This window comes from Nipponia nippon, unplaced genomic scaffold (assembly GCF_047370975.1).
Source record: "Nipponia nippon isolate SJK-2023a ecotype South Korea unplaced genomic scaffold, ASM4737097v1 scaffold_2, whole genome shotgun sequence".
Classification (NCBI taxonomy): Eukaryota; Metazoa; Chordata; class Aves; order Pelecaniformes; family Threskiornithidae; genus Nipponia; species Nipponia nippon.
The window spans coordinates 127,779,209-127,793,785 of NW_028262336.1; the positions used below are offsets into that span (position 1 = coordinate 127,779,209).

Consider the following 14,577-nt stretch of genomic DNA (forward strand, 5'->3'; position numbering starts at 1 on the left):
CCAGCAAGAGTCTGGGTCCATCTTGTCCACACCCTCCCTTTAGGTACCTGCAGACAGCAATAAACTCCCCCTTTGCCTTCCCTCCTCCTGGTCACACAAACCCAGCTCTCTCAGCCTCTCCTTGAATGTCCTGTGCTCCAGACCATCTTGGTGGCTTCCATCAGACTCGCTTCCATCTGCTTCTTCTGGTGACCCCAAAACAGTGCCCAGATGGGGATTAACAAACACCAGACAGAGGGAAAGAATAATTTCCCTCGCCCTGCTGGCTGCACTCATGTTAGTTTGGCCCCCATCTCTGCAATGGTACATGTTTGACTCATAGTCAACTTGTTCCTCAGGAACCCGTGTCTTTTTCTGGATGGCACAGCTGGCAGGAGTCAGGCTCCATACTGCTGCTGCAGCAGCAGGTGGATGCCAGCACCTCAGTGTGGGTCTGCCTGCCCTCGAACAAACTGGCCCGATGTTGGAGAGGGTGCTCACATGTGGCCTTCGCCTTAGAGCGCCTGGGAAAGGGGATCTCAGGCACAGTCTGCACCTTAATGCTTGTCTCTTTGGGCCAGGTGGAAAAGCAGGTCCAAGATGCAAGCAACCCAAACAACCTCTTTCCAGGCACTGTAGAGATGCTCTGAGACCACATGAGCACCAGCAAGAGCATCGTGTCCAACCTGGAACCGCTCATTCTCCAGCAACTGCTGTGCATGATTAAATCCGGAGCATTGGTGCTGTGCTGGTGGGTTGTCCAGACAGTGGATGGGATAAAGGGGGACAGTGGTGAACACGTGTCTCTTTGCAGGATGCGGGGTGGCTCCATGAGGCTGTGGATCCCATGCCCCCTTCTGCCAAGTGGCCCCATGACACAACAGCTAAACCACAGCTACAGTTTTAGGTGTACCATGGAAAAGGCCTGACTTCTACAAGCGCACTATGGTATCTTTGGGATGTAGTCACTGGTTTGGACACTTGGAGAATGCAGGGGTTTCAGCACAAAGCTTTAGACATTGGGTGGAGTCAAGTCGTTTGGGTTCTCTCCATCCTATCTGTGACTCAAGTTGGCTTCTGCCACATGCCATGTTTGCAGGGCACTCTGGGAGCTCAAACTGTGTTAAATGAACTCCAGGAAACAGTTTTTCTAAAATATTTTTACAAAAGGCTGTGCCGTCACCTGGACTGTGTCACACTTGACTCACAACCACCCATAATGATCCCTGGAGTCTATCGCTTTGACTTCCAGAAGAAGTCCCAAAAAAGACCATCAGAAGCTGGCCTTGGCCAGACAAACCACAGACACCAGGGGCCCAAGGTGGATCATTTTCCTGGGAATTGTCCTGCAGTCACCCGGCTGCTGTTACTCCTAAAGACCCTGAGGAGAGAGTCAAGAGCCACTTGGCTTCAGTTGTCTGAACCACTTGGCTTCAGAGTCTGGCCCCTGTCCTTCATTTGTTGAGCAATACCAATGCAACCTGTGGGAGCACAGGTTATAGATCCAGACAAAGCACTGCTCGTAATTATTTCAACACCCCCATTTCAATGCCTTGATTTCTTTTCATAAGAGCTAGACACCTCTGAAAGGTCATAGAAAGGATGTTATAGAGCCAGATCTCACACCTTAAGTCATGTAGGGCCAGCCATGAGTCAGGAAAATAGAAAACAGCTCTAAATTAACTTCCAGTCCCCCATTCCCACTCAGTGACTCAAACATCACAGGCTTAATGGGAAGGAGGGACATGGAGGGAGCCTTGGAACGAGGTGGAAGAAACCATGTGAATAAAACCATCTCTCTGGATACACAAGAATGTGGCTGGCATGTCCTCCTCCCTTGAAGGTATTCCCCCTCCCCACACTTGAGAGAGACAGTTTCATTGTATGAAGTGGAGCAAGGGACACGCAGAGCCTAAGTTACATCCTGGTGTAAATCAGGATTACATTTTCTAGCAGCAATGGGAGACCTGGGCCAAGATCCCTGTACTGATATTTCAGTGATACTAAAACCTGCATCAGCATCTTTCAGGTCCTCCTGGATGCTGCATCAGAAACATTCTTGTGTCTAATGACACTAAAACTAGGTTTTAAACTAGGTTTAAAAACCTAGTGTTCTGCTGCCTTTTCTGTCTTCTCAACTGTTGTTTACATCAGCATATTGACCAGTCAGGAGCAGAGGTTTGCCCTGCAGGCATTGGGCCCTATGTGTGGAGATGCTCAAGGGCCAAGAAGCAACAGGTACCTCCAGCAATGTTACCACAATTGCACGTGTGACTGTACCAAGGACCAAGCGGTCCATTATTTCTGGGCCAACAAAGGGGTCTGAGATCTTCGGCAAGAATGGTCTAATCCCAGCACATCCAGCAGAGCTGGTGTCTCTTTGGACCAAGGGGTTAATCTGTGCACTTGATGTCTCCCATTTTGCTTTAAAAATTGCTGCTGCAGTTTATAGCCACACTTCTTGCAATTCATCATAAGCCCTCAAAGCACCCTGCAAAGGCTGAGCAAAGGTCCCATCCAATTTAGAGGTGTCCAAAAGCAGGGGTGTGCTGAAGCATGTCTGACCAGAGCCCTGTAGTGAACACCACGGCAAACAACTGGGAAGGAAGACTTGGGGAGATGGCTGCAGCTTTTGTTTTTGCCAGAAAACAAACCTTTTTGAAAGAAAGAGTAGGGAGGTAAAGAGCCTCTGAGAGTTAAGGGCATGGAAAATGAGAAGTCACAAACACCCACAACCAAATTGCCAAGGGAGGAAAAGCAATGCCATTGGCAAACTGAAATAATGAGGTGTCCCTTTGGACCCAGCTTCTGTTCGGTTGGCATTTCCCAGGGCAGGGCTGGAAGTGAATGGTGAGGAGGGAAGACAACTCGCCTCCTTGCCCTTGGGAGACGTTGATGCAGAGGAACAAGCTAAACAACCCCTTGCACCACACCTGTAACGAGAGCCACAACAGTCACCAAAGCCACGATGGGAGGAAACCTGAGTGCTTATCCAGAAGCCAACAACAGCTACCCTGTTCCCATATGAAGAAAAACCTTGATTTTAACAGAAAATGGGGATGCTGCAACAAACACAAATTCCTGAGCTTAGTGTTCGTGATCACAAAAAGCACATGCAGCAGAAACTAGAAGTACCACAGCACACAGAGCAGATGCAAAGTCGTAGGGTGGAGGGACCCCTTTTGGGTCCATTGCAGTAGGAGGCTGTGGGTGAAGCGGGTGATGCTGTCTGCACACACTGTAGGACTTTGGTGGCTGCCTTTTGCAGTAAAATCTAGGAAAAGGTGCTTGCAACTTGCTGGTCTCTTGTGCTACAATGAGGCACACCTGTACCAGGGTCTGAAGCCCCCCTGCCTTGGCCTTCACAGGACTGACTTCTTCTGTAGCTGAGGACATGGTGGAGATGGGCACGGGCTGTCCAAGGATGTGGCACTGAGCACCTCCTTCCCCCCTGTACCTCTGTGGTTGCTCCCTGGGTCTGCAGCCCCTCGCTCTAGTCCAATTTCTTGGCGGCTTTCTGGCCCACAACACAGTCCCTTTGGACCCCACACTCGAAGGAACACTGCTACATGGTGCAATCAAGCCACTGGACATGCCAGGGATGGACGCTTTGGGGAAACAGTGGCTTGGGAGAGATACTAACACCCTCAAATCCCCCTATCTCTCCCAGTGCAAGGTGTCTCATTGCCAAGGTGGGCACACACTGAGCAGCCAAAGAGAGGTAACACTATAGGAACTAGGGAAACAGGGCCAAACACTGCAGCTGAGCATCCTGAATTTGGTTCTTCTTGTTGTTTTTTAGGTTATTTTGGAGTGGGGAGGGTCAGATTCAGGATCTGGAGGACAGGATGGGACTTGATCCACTTGGTTAAGGAGAAACTGGCCAAGGGTTTGGCTTGAGTGTGATGTGACTGCAGTCACGATGACTAATTCCCCTTGAAAAATAGTCCTTTAAGGGAGGTTTTTGCACATGAACAGTTTTTCAGGACCTGAGGCATCCCTGAAGAACCAGTTTGTGAGCCAGACAAACACAATGCAAAGCCAAGGTGTTGAAGACAGGCTTCCCCTTGGCATGGGGAACCACTTACCTTCTGCCACAGAGACTCCCGGGACGCCAGGGAGGAGCAGGCAGCCACGAACCAGCAGTTCCCAACCTGGCCCTGGTGTAAGTCATGGGAGCTGATCCCGTCCACAAAGAGATGTGGATCGTCGCAGATTTCCTGTGGGATAGGAGAAAAACAGACACACTGGGTAAGCGAGGAGACAAGGAAATCAGGAGCAAGGCTTCTGGGCAAGGGAAAATCTCTTCCTCTCTTCCTCAGGCTCCATTTAAATCCCATCTGCAGCTTTCTGCTGGCCTTGCTCATCACACCGGTGGCATGAGGACCCTGTCCTGCCTTCTGCTCTCACCAGGACATGGGCAGCATCACTGCCGAAGTGACACCAGACCTATTGTGTTCCAGCATCAGCACAGCTTTGCTATAATTATCCCTGGTGATAACGGTGTGTTTTCACACCATTACAGCCCTAGTGACCCATCCCCTCTTCTAAGTCCACTCTTTGTTATTTCTCATAAGGCCTTCAGCTCTCTCTACTCCGTGACTGCTTTACAAGCTTCTCCCTCTCTTATTTTGCTCTGGAGAGCATGAGAGCATCACCCAAACCCACTGTCTCCCATAGAGGAACTTGTGGGTCCATCCGAAAATAAAACTTTGCAGGAGCAGGGCAGAGCCAGGCATTTAGATGAGGAATCGCAGTGCCTAAATCAGACAGTTCACCCAGGAAAACTTAACACAGATGGAGGGCTCAGCCATGGTTGCAAGAAGCAAAGTGTCCTCCCCTAGGAGGTCTGTCCTTCCCGATCTTAGCACAGCAGATGGAGAAAATTCGGTGAGCCAAAAGCTTTGCAGCTGGGACAGGATTAAATGCTCATTCTGTCACCAAAACCAGCATGGTGGATTGTGCATGGGCACCATGAATGGAAAAATTTGGGTAGGAGCCAGCTAGGAGGTGAGCTCGTCCCTCCAACCACTCGGGCACCAACCACATCGCCTTTCCTCTGTCCGGCTCCTGCCAGGCTGCCCTCCCTTCTTCCCACTCCCACTTACAGCCTGGCCAAGAAAGCACTTTAATAACAGAAGGTGTTGAACGAGCTTCATGTGAAACACTGCTTTCTTTTTTTTTTTATCTTTTCTCCTGATCAATCCAGTTTGGAAGGTCTTGTCCAGCTGGAGGCTAGGACAGACAAAGAGCTGAAAGAATCTTTTCCCCTTTGTTATTATGTTTAATTTGAAGGGGAGAAAGGAAAAGCAGATTTTCCTTCTTCCCCCACACCTCCCAGTTTTTCAGGCTGGCTGCACCCAGAATAACATGTGCCCCCCAAACTTTGCACATGAGGACTTGCATTGCCTCTGCCCATCACGGGGAGGAAAAGGAATCGCTGCTTCGTAAGCACCTCCTGCTATTCCCATCTAACCCAGCCAGCACTGTACACCTGAAAAATAACCTTAGCATCAACCAGACACAAACTGGGCAGGGATCAAACGCAACGGAGAGGACTAATCCCTTCCCAGCCGCAGGCATTGCAGGAGGTTGGGATAAGCGCTAGAGGGAGGCAAGCTGACAGCCACCAAAGCAAGAGCCACCTGCGCTTCTCAGCATCGCTGAGTGCAGACGGGGATGGGAAAGGAGCAGTGGGATTTAACTCCTGTTTCATCCCACCGAGGAAGCACCCAGCAGCAGGGGATGAGTCCGTCCTGTCTGTTGGTGATGTCTGCAAGATCAGCTCTTAGTAATCCTGCTCTAGGGGGTAGAGGCACAATGTTTGCCCCATTTGAGGACCACAGCTGCCCTTTCTACCCTTAGGTGAATCTGCAGTGTACAAAAAAGGAGTTGCTTGGGATTACATAGACAGGGGAGAACATGAAAGCATGAAAAACATATCCTGCTTGGCAGAAATTAGCAAAGGGTAGAGGGTGTCAGACGCTCAGGGACCTTTCCTACTAGCAGAGCTGCCAGTTAGCTGTGATTTCCCCATCACCAGGAAAGAGTTTGCAAATAAAACCCCCATGGTTTCTCATTTTTAGAGGGAAGCCCTATGTACTCATCAAAGGAGCAGCCTGCCCTGGCACAGATGAGGGTTGCAGCTCATTAGACCCTACTCTTTTGGACCCAAGGCAGCAACAAAGGTGCCACAGCTGGAAACGCTCATGCCAGGGCAGGCTCCCTCTGCAAAACACAGTTCTCATTTGACTCAGCTTCTCTACCCACTAATGCAGATAGGTCCCTAAGGGCATATCGTTCTTGAAGGATTCATTCAGGCAGCTCTTCAGATGCTGCAGCAGGCGTTTCCCATTCAGGTGTACACTTGGATGTGGCCTTTCAAGGTGCTTTTGGTCCAGCATGGTAGTGGCTGAAAGCACGCACTTGCTCTACAACTTAGCAGCCCATGGACTTTTTAACTTCCTTCCCTCATAATGTGCAAAACCCTATGGCAGTTTGCAGCTGAATTGGAAGTTCCCTAAGAGCACGAAGGGTGCTAAATGCCACAATCCTCTGCTGGGGCAGGGGGTGACAGCCTCTCCCTTGACCAAGGATCTTGCACGCCTGGTGCCTGGAGATGCATCAGGCCTTGGAGAAGGAGTGATGCTTTGCACAAGGATCAGCCCAGCACGATATACAGGCCTGGCTGGAAGGAAACGCCACGTGAGCTCTGCATAAAACTTGTGCAAATCCCAAAGTGCTCAGTGAGTCTTCCCAGGAGTCAACCCTGAAGGGCAGAGAGGGGCTGCCACACTTCCACGCAGCACCCTCAAGCTCTAGGACTGAGCTTGGTCCCAGGGGACTTCCAGTGATCCTAAGCACAGAATCACCAAATCAATGCAGTTAGAAGGAACTTCTGGAGATCATCCAGTCCATCCCACCTACTCAAAGCAGGGTCAGCTAGAGCAGGTTGCCCAGGACCATGTTCAGTCAGGTTTTGAATATCTCCAGGGTCTCCACAACCTCTCTGGGCAACCTGTGCCAGTGTTTGGATCACCCTCACAGTAAAAAAGTATTTTCTCATGTTTAAATGGAATTTCCTGTTTTTCAATTTGTGCTCACTGTCTCTTGTCCTGTCATTGGGCACCACTGAGAAATCTGTCTCTGTCTCCTTCATTCCCTGCCATCAGGTATTTATGCGCATCGTTAAGATCCCCCTTGAGCTTTCTCTTCTCCAGACTGAAGAGTCTCAGCTCTCTCAGCCTCTCCTTATGTCAGATGCTCCAGTCCCTTAATGATCTTCATGGCCCTTCACTGCACTCACACAGGAGAAGGCAGTGTTGCCTTCTTGCTCTAACGCTGCGGAGCTGCTCCCATCAGGGTAAGACTCATCCGTGGGTCAGTCTCCCCAGCAAAACCTCCCAAGAAGGTTTCCCAAATCCCTTAGACTGGAGCTTCCCAATATTAAATTACTTGGATTCTTCAGTCCCCACTGAAGCTGCTGAGCTCCCACTCACATTTTGGCCCTGGTCTAGACTGCGTGGCCTTCAGTCCGCAGGGATGACATTCCCTGGGTGTTCTGCCTGTACTGAGGTGGGAGCTAGGGACCAAGGCACTGTTTCAGCAAGGCTGCAATGCCCCCAGGATTGCACGGAGCACAGTGGGGCCCCGGTGTGTGATGCAGCTCCTTCAGGGCTCAAAGCACACTCAGAGCCATGAAGCACCATGTCCCCATGCAGAGGTGGGTGATGAACTAGAGACCAGTGGGAACGAGGTCAAAAAGAGCCAAGAAAAGCATTGAACTTGGTTTTCCTTTTCCTGTGGACAGAGTTGGAAGAGATAAAGAGCTTGTTCTGCAGCCAGACTGAATGACAGGGCCTGGGGTCTGTATGTGCAAGGGGAGGAGAGAAGCAGAGATGCTCTGATCATAGAAGGTCATCACCTTGGTTTCCTCCCCTCCCTCCCATGCAGCAGACAGAAACCAGGTGAGGAGTAACATTTACCCAGGCGGGCGCTTCTCCAAAAAGCAAACACCACGTCACCCTCCCAGCACCACAACCCCGAGAGAAGAGGGCAGCACACAAACACGCACACCCACACACACCCTGGGGGCCTTCTGGGTTCAGGCATCAGCCACCACAGAACCAGCTGAAACTGCCCCGAGGCTTCAGCAAACAGTGAGTCCATCCTGTCCTTCGTCTCACCACAGCCAGCTCCTGGGTCATGGCTGCTCCTAGTCTGGACATAGACAGTGAACGGCAAGGAATAAGGGGGGGACAGCCAAAAGCTACGGCTGTAGGGAAGCTATGGCTTCAATGTGTTGCTCTTGACTCTACCTTGGCCAAGGGAGCCATGTATGCCTCTTCACCTGCAAGGAGAACCTGTCTTAGAGTATCCCAAAGATCCTAAGCACCATCAGAGCTGATTTGCCCTCCCTAAAAGTGGCTGCTGAAATGGCTGCTGAGCTCCAGGCTACAAAATACAACTTAGAGAAAGCCTGTATGGATTGTCCTATAGACAGTTATAGCCTAATAGCACAGGGATGGCCAAACTAGTGATTCAAAGTTCTGGTGATTCATATACTCCTTCCCACATCCTTCCTCCTGCAAGGGATGTGGGACAGAAGTGGAAATCAGAGCCGGGACTGGGAGAGGACTTTGAGATCCCTGTCGATGAGAGGCTGATTGCAGAGGTACCAGGTCTGGCTTATGGGAGCCCAGAACAAGTCAGTTTGCTGGGAGCTTTGGGTTATTGAAGTCCACTATGGAAAAAAAGACCCAGTCAGTGCACTTATCTTGCACTTGATGGTGTAATTTTGCTTCCCACCAAAAAGCATGCAGGCTTCTCCTCTGCTCTCCCCTTTGGTACTCTCTTCCCCAACACACACAATTTCCTTCCAAATGCATTTAAACCAGAAAATATCACCCTTGTCTTCTCCAGCTAGTCCAATTCCACACAGGGTAGTAATGAGCAAATCACTCTCTAATTGGCTTTATAATTGGTGACAGATTTCCCAGTGCAGATTTCTGAGCTTTAGATTCACTGGGGATCTGGATCATGTCAAGCCAGCTGTGGGGAGGGAAAAAGCTAACGGGGAGAAAATAAGCATGTCAGATACAACATCTGCTGCATGCCAGGACCACTTTTCACTAACAAGATTTTGCAAGGAGCAGACTAGTCTAATTGCATTGCAGAGCCTGGCTGTTTCAGGAACAATGCTTTTACTCAGACTTGCAAAATCAGCAAGATAATCTATTAGCGTGGCTGTGCTTCCCCCCCCCCCCCCCCCCCCCCCCCCCCGGGCAATGGGGAACCAAAAGGATCCTGTGTATTAAATGTCACTCACAAGGCCAAGAGAGCAAGAGGCATCCAAGCACAGTGAGCAATGCTGACACAGCTGACACAAAGGTCCCTGCTGCAGGTACCTGCACTGGGATGCGATTTTGCAAAAAAGGGCAATTAAAAAATTTGCACCAGGGTGACATAGGGAAGAGAAATAGGGTGAGTTTAGAAAACCAGGGGTCCATGTTTTCAGAGGGATTATTATAGAATCATAGAATCATAGAATGGTTTGGGTTGTAAGGGATCTTTAAAGGTTATCTAATCCAACCCCCTGCAACGAGCATCTTCCACTAGATCAGGTTGCTCAGAGCCCCGTCCAACCTGACCTTGAATGTTTCCAGGGATGGGGCATCTCCCACCTCTCTGGGCAACCTGTGCCAGTGTTTCATCACCCTCAGCATAAAACATTTCTTTCTTCCTTATATCTAGTCTGAGTCTACCCTCTTTTAGCTTAAAACCATTACCCCTTGTCCTATTGCTACAGGCCCTACTAAAAATTATACCCTCAGCAGCTTGGCTTCACACACATCAAAGGGTAGGTTGGGTTGGTAATATCTACACCCCATAAAATTGTTTGTGGTGCTTTGTATTGCCTCAGTCAGGCATCCCTAATGCTAATCCACCCGGGGTATCTCAATGTATACACATGTGTCTCTCTTATCAGCTTCCACGCCATGCAAAGGGTGTGGGACACTCCACCCACAGCAAACAGGACTTGCTTGTAAAGGCAGGCATCAAAAAATACACTCCCAACCAACCCTGTGACTCTGCTCGTGTACCTCAGCACCATGCTGTGCCGTTTGTTTTGGCACCAGAAAGAGCGGGGACGGTGGCAAACAAGATCTAAAGGTCAATTTGCAGGCTTAGCAGCCTTGACAGGTCCCTCTGTGGTTTTATCTTCGGGGTATCCAAAGTACAAAGGCACCAAAGAGGCCTCTGTTAAAGCAATGAGATGTGGAGAGATGCAACATGCTGTGCGAGCATTGCACCTCCCCGGGAGCAAACGGAGCGGGACAAGGACGGGAAGGAGACTGGAACAAGTGCAGAGACCTCGGACCCACCATTCCTGTTCCTCCCACCCACGCTCTCCAGTGATGCACTCTTGGAAAGCCTCACCATTACTCAGCCCAGGACTTCATCAGTCTCTACGCAGCCAAGACTGAAGCAGAGGCCATCACAGCCTGGCTTTTAGCATCTCCACACATTCAGATGCAGCCCTCCCCAGACTGCCTCTCCCACAGCGAGTTGTTTTGATGCATCTGGTTGCAGAGCTGCTAAGAAAAAACACTCCCTGGATCCAGACAGCCCTGAGATCTGCAGATCTCAATGCCGAAGCAGGAAAGTCTTCACATGCTTCACTGACAAACTGGGGGGTGGGATGCTCAGAGCAGTGAGATGATGTGCCTCAGGTTACCCCATCCAGAGGCAGAAGTGGTCCCTCTTGGTTTCAAGTCCCAGCACAGTCTGGTCACCCCATGAGCCATCATTCCTTTATGGAAACGATGTCACCTGGCTCCTTTCCATGCTGCATTGCCTGGGGCAGCCTGACCCTTACAAGTGCACTTCTCGAGAAGCGAAGGAGAGGACACTGAGCAAGTGCAGGACTCTCAGGGATGGCTCCACCTGGATCTCCTTCCCTTAAATCTTAGTACATGCAGGCATGGGCTCTAGGGAGCTACACTAGAGAGGTGGAGGAGGTAAAACAAAAATAAGCTCCCATGGCTGTTTTAACTTTAACACCCTGTGACAGATATACCCCTCTGATTCACCACAGTGCTTCTGGCCACCTTCTCCCAAGTCCCCCCATCCTCCATCATATCCCAGCCTTGAGCTCTCCTACGGATCTCCCTTGACCAAGCTCCTTTGGGATGGTGCTAAGGACTTGCAGGGTGAGGAACAACCCTGGTTTGGCAGCATCGTGGGTTTAAAATACACCCACCCTCCAAAGCCCATCCTCTCACCGTGACACACTGCTCCCTCAATTGTGCCAGCACTTCTAGTTGTGGGGTCTAACCTCAACAGGAGGAACTGCTTTGGCTTGAAACTATTTGCATCAGGCCCCAAACTGGTTCTTAGGGAGGTTCACAGTCACGTTGGTACAAGTGAGGGACCATGAACCGCAGGCACGAGCCATGAGGATGTCCACAGCTTGCACCACTTTTGAGCCATCAGTCCCCACCCTGGAGGACATGGTGGTGGGGGTGTGTTGGTGGGAAGGGAGGAACCTATTCAAGTAAGTCCTGCTGTGAGAAACCACAGTATTTTGGGAGGAATGGTCCAAAACCACCCACTCACACAGAGCTATTGTGAAATCCTGGAGCGAGCTGCTGTAGCCACGAGTTCAGCTGCACCGTTTCTGCCTCCAGGCGACATAATTCAGGTCTGCCTGCTGAATGCTGCCCTGCCTGAATCCCAATTCCTGTGTCTCACCAAAAGCCAGTCTTCTAAAAGAGGATTTAGGAATCTAAATCATGCAGGGTGTTTTTTTGTTTTGTTTTGTCTTTTTTTTTTTAATTATCCTAAGAGCCAAGTTATTGATGGGAAAAGAAAGAACCCGAAACTGCAAAGGAAAATTACCTCCACCCTCCACTGTGCATATCTCAGATCAAAACCTCCTAACTACTTTTCCACGGGGATACCTCCCACACCCCCTCGAGCCATACTGTCCAAGGGCGAGGAACTGCCCTTCGGTTTGTGATTGCGTCATGTTTATAGCACAGCAGCACCTCGATCCAAGACCAGGACTTGACCCCACCACAGTCCAAATTAATCCCTGACTATGCAATGACGATGAAGAGGTTATTGCAAGTTTAAGCCATTTAAAGAAATGACTTCCAGCCCACACCTATTCTGGTTATTCATACTCTGGGTGTAGCTTTACAAACAGAGAAACCTGCTTTATGAGAAAACCACCCTCTAGAAATGAGGACTCGTGAGTTTGTTAGCTGGGAGAAGGGACAAAAAGGGGCATTATTTAGAGTAAATGATTCAATATTCAGCCACCAGGAAAAGGCTGAGCTCCTGCCACTGTTGAGAGAAGGAAGTGGAGAGGAACTTGGCAGCAGTGTTGGTCATAAGCATCCAGCGTTCGCTGGCGCTGGCTGGCACCTCCAAGGCGGGGGGTTCACCAAAAAAGATGAAGTCTGTACTTAACAACCAGCAGGGATCTTCCTGGGCTCAAGCCATGAAACTGCAGGAGTTCACAGAGACGTCAAACTCAAGCAAGCTTCATCTCTCCTTGGTAACATCACTTTCCCCTATGGCGATTTCCTCCTGACCTGCTCGACTTTCCCAGCAACACAGGCAATACGCAGAATTTCCAGACGACTTTGAAGCCTTCAACTCATGCTCTGTTGGCTGCCAGTTTACTGAGAGACACAACAATGCAAGTACAGCAGCAGCAGCTCCAAGACAAGAACATGCACAAGCTCTCCCAGCAATAGGTAGCACAGGGTCTTCGCATAAACTCACTACATGGTTTACATGAGCTATATACAAGCTAAATGTGTATGGTTAGACTTTTAGCCAGTTTCTTCAGTTATTATGCACTCTGTTTATGTTTTCCATCATTAATTCTTACATAACTCTATCCATGACCACTCTCCATTGAAGATGGTTTGTGCACCCTTTTCCTTCTTGGAGGGGAACTGGGAGGAATGCATCACTGAGCAGTGGTTTCTTCCCAAAGATCCAGAAATATCAAAGATGTGGGATGCTTTGTTTCACCTCTACGTGGACACACAGGTCACCCTTCTCAAGCTGCAGTCTTTTGCCTTGTTGGTCAAGACAGCTCCTGCTGGCCCCAGCTATCACCTGAAGGGGACAGATGTTCCATCTCACCCTTGCTGACCTGATTTCTTCTTGTGAGATCTGAGCGAGATACCACCGGCCTCAAGGGGTGGGGAAGTGATGCCAGCTCATCCCAGCCCCACAGGGACTGGGAAGAGTGGCTGAAGCACTGATCTCATTTAGGGCACCTGGGAAGCCAGGGCCAAAAAGAAGGTGAAGCCAGAGCATCTAGCAAACTCCCGTGAGAGCATCACCCTGGGGTGCTGCTTTTGACTGTGCTTTCTATGCCAAAGGATAGTCTAAAAGGGACCTGTTGGTGGGTTTTCACAGAGATGAGAATCCAGATGAGGATGTGAAGGGGTCAACAGATCACACAGGTTGGCACTCTGCTGTGCAGGCTTGCTCCTGGCAAGCTAAACTACTGAGAGCCTGTGCTCTGCTCCAGGGGACTGCCAACACCTAAAGCCTTTGTCCTTTCTCAAGGATGCTTTTCATCCTCCTCCACCCCCCTGAGTGTCCCAGTTCAAGACTGGTTTGTCAATAGGGTTGCCTGGAACATAGCAGGGAGCCAGGCACTGGGTCCCTGCAACCATATGTGGCAGCGAGACAGCGTGTGGGGTGGGGATGGATGGCCACAAGCATGGGCAGAATGGTCAAGCAGGGCAGCACCATCCCAAGGAATTCACCCCCCCGTTGCACAGTGTTTCAGCACACACAGGTCTAAATGATTGCATTGGGCTAAGTGCCTTTGCTTAGGGCAAAAATCCTACCCTACCACACTTCCCTGCACTACACACATCAGTCTGCTTCATAAACAGGTTTTTAATCTTTGCAGGGCTTTGGGGCAGTACTGGCACAATCTCTGTGTTAAATTGTATGTACCAGAGGAGAAACAGTGCTATTTCACTTACTGTCAAATTGTGTTGGGGTTTTATTTTAAAAAGGGATGACTTGGAGAATTTAATGCTCCCTACAAATAATTCAGACGGCATCAGTAGTTTGGCAGCAAGGAAAGGACAAGCCCTTGCCCTGGGGTGTTTACAAAGACAGACGCGAGCTACATTTATTCATTCCTGGTCAATCCATCGATGCTCCTGGACTGGACAGGAGTCCAGGCTCTGCTGAACAAGGCAAGAAGGAAAGATGATGGAGAGATGCTTCTTTACAGGTGTAGGTATCCGTCTGCCCCAACCACATGTGCACTACAGGGTTACCATATATTTAAAGGGAACAGAAATGCAGGAGAAAGTAAGCGTGCACACAAGATCCAAGGGGTGTACGCTGAAGCTAAGCCAATTCACACCAAAAAAAAAAAAAAAGAGCAAATCCTGAAGTGGGGACTGGTCTTTAGAGCAAATGATCCAGAGCCACGGTGGATTTTCATCTCCCAGAAAAATAAAACTGGATGATGTTTAGAGGAAGCAGGTCAAATTTAGTTCAATGGGGAATTAATTCAAGGAAGTGCCGTGACCTCTCATTATGCAG

The 14,577-nt window shown here is 49.8% G+C and overlaps 1 protein-coding gene across 2 annotated transcripts in view; it reads right to left on the minus strand.

The window, feature by feature from the left end:
* Positions 1–14,577, minus strand: part of CAPN5 (calpain 5) — a 60,713-nt gene that overhangs the window by 19,324 nt on the left and 26,812 nt on the right. For both annotated transcript variants that reach the window (XM_087758463.1, XM_009476485.2), the window contains exon 3: positions 4,068–4,199. In XM_087758463.1, the coding sequence (XP_087614589.1) occupies positions 4,068–4,199 (132 nt within the window). The remainder of the gene's footprint in view (positions 1–4,067; positions 4,200–14,577) is intronic.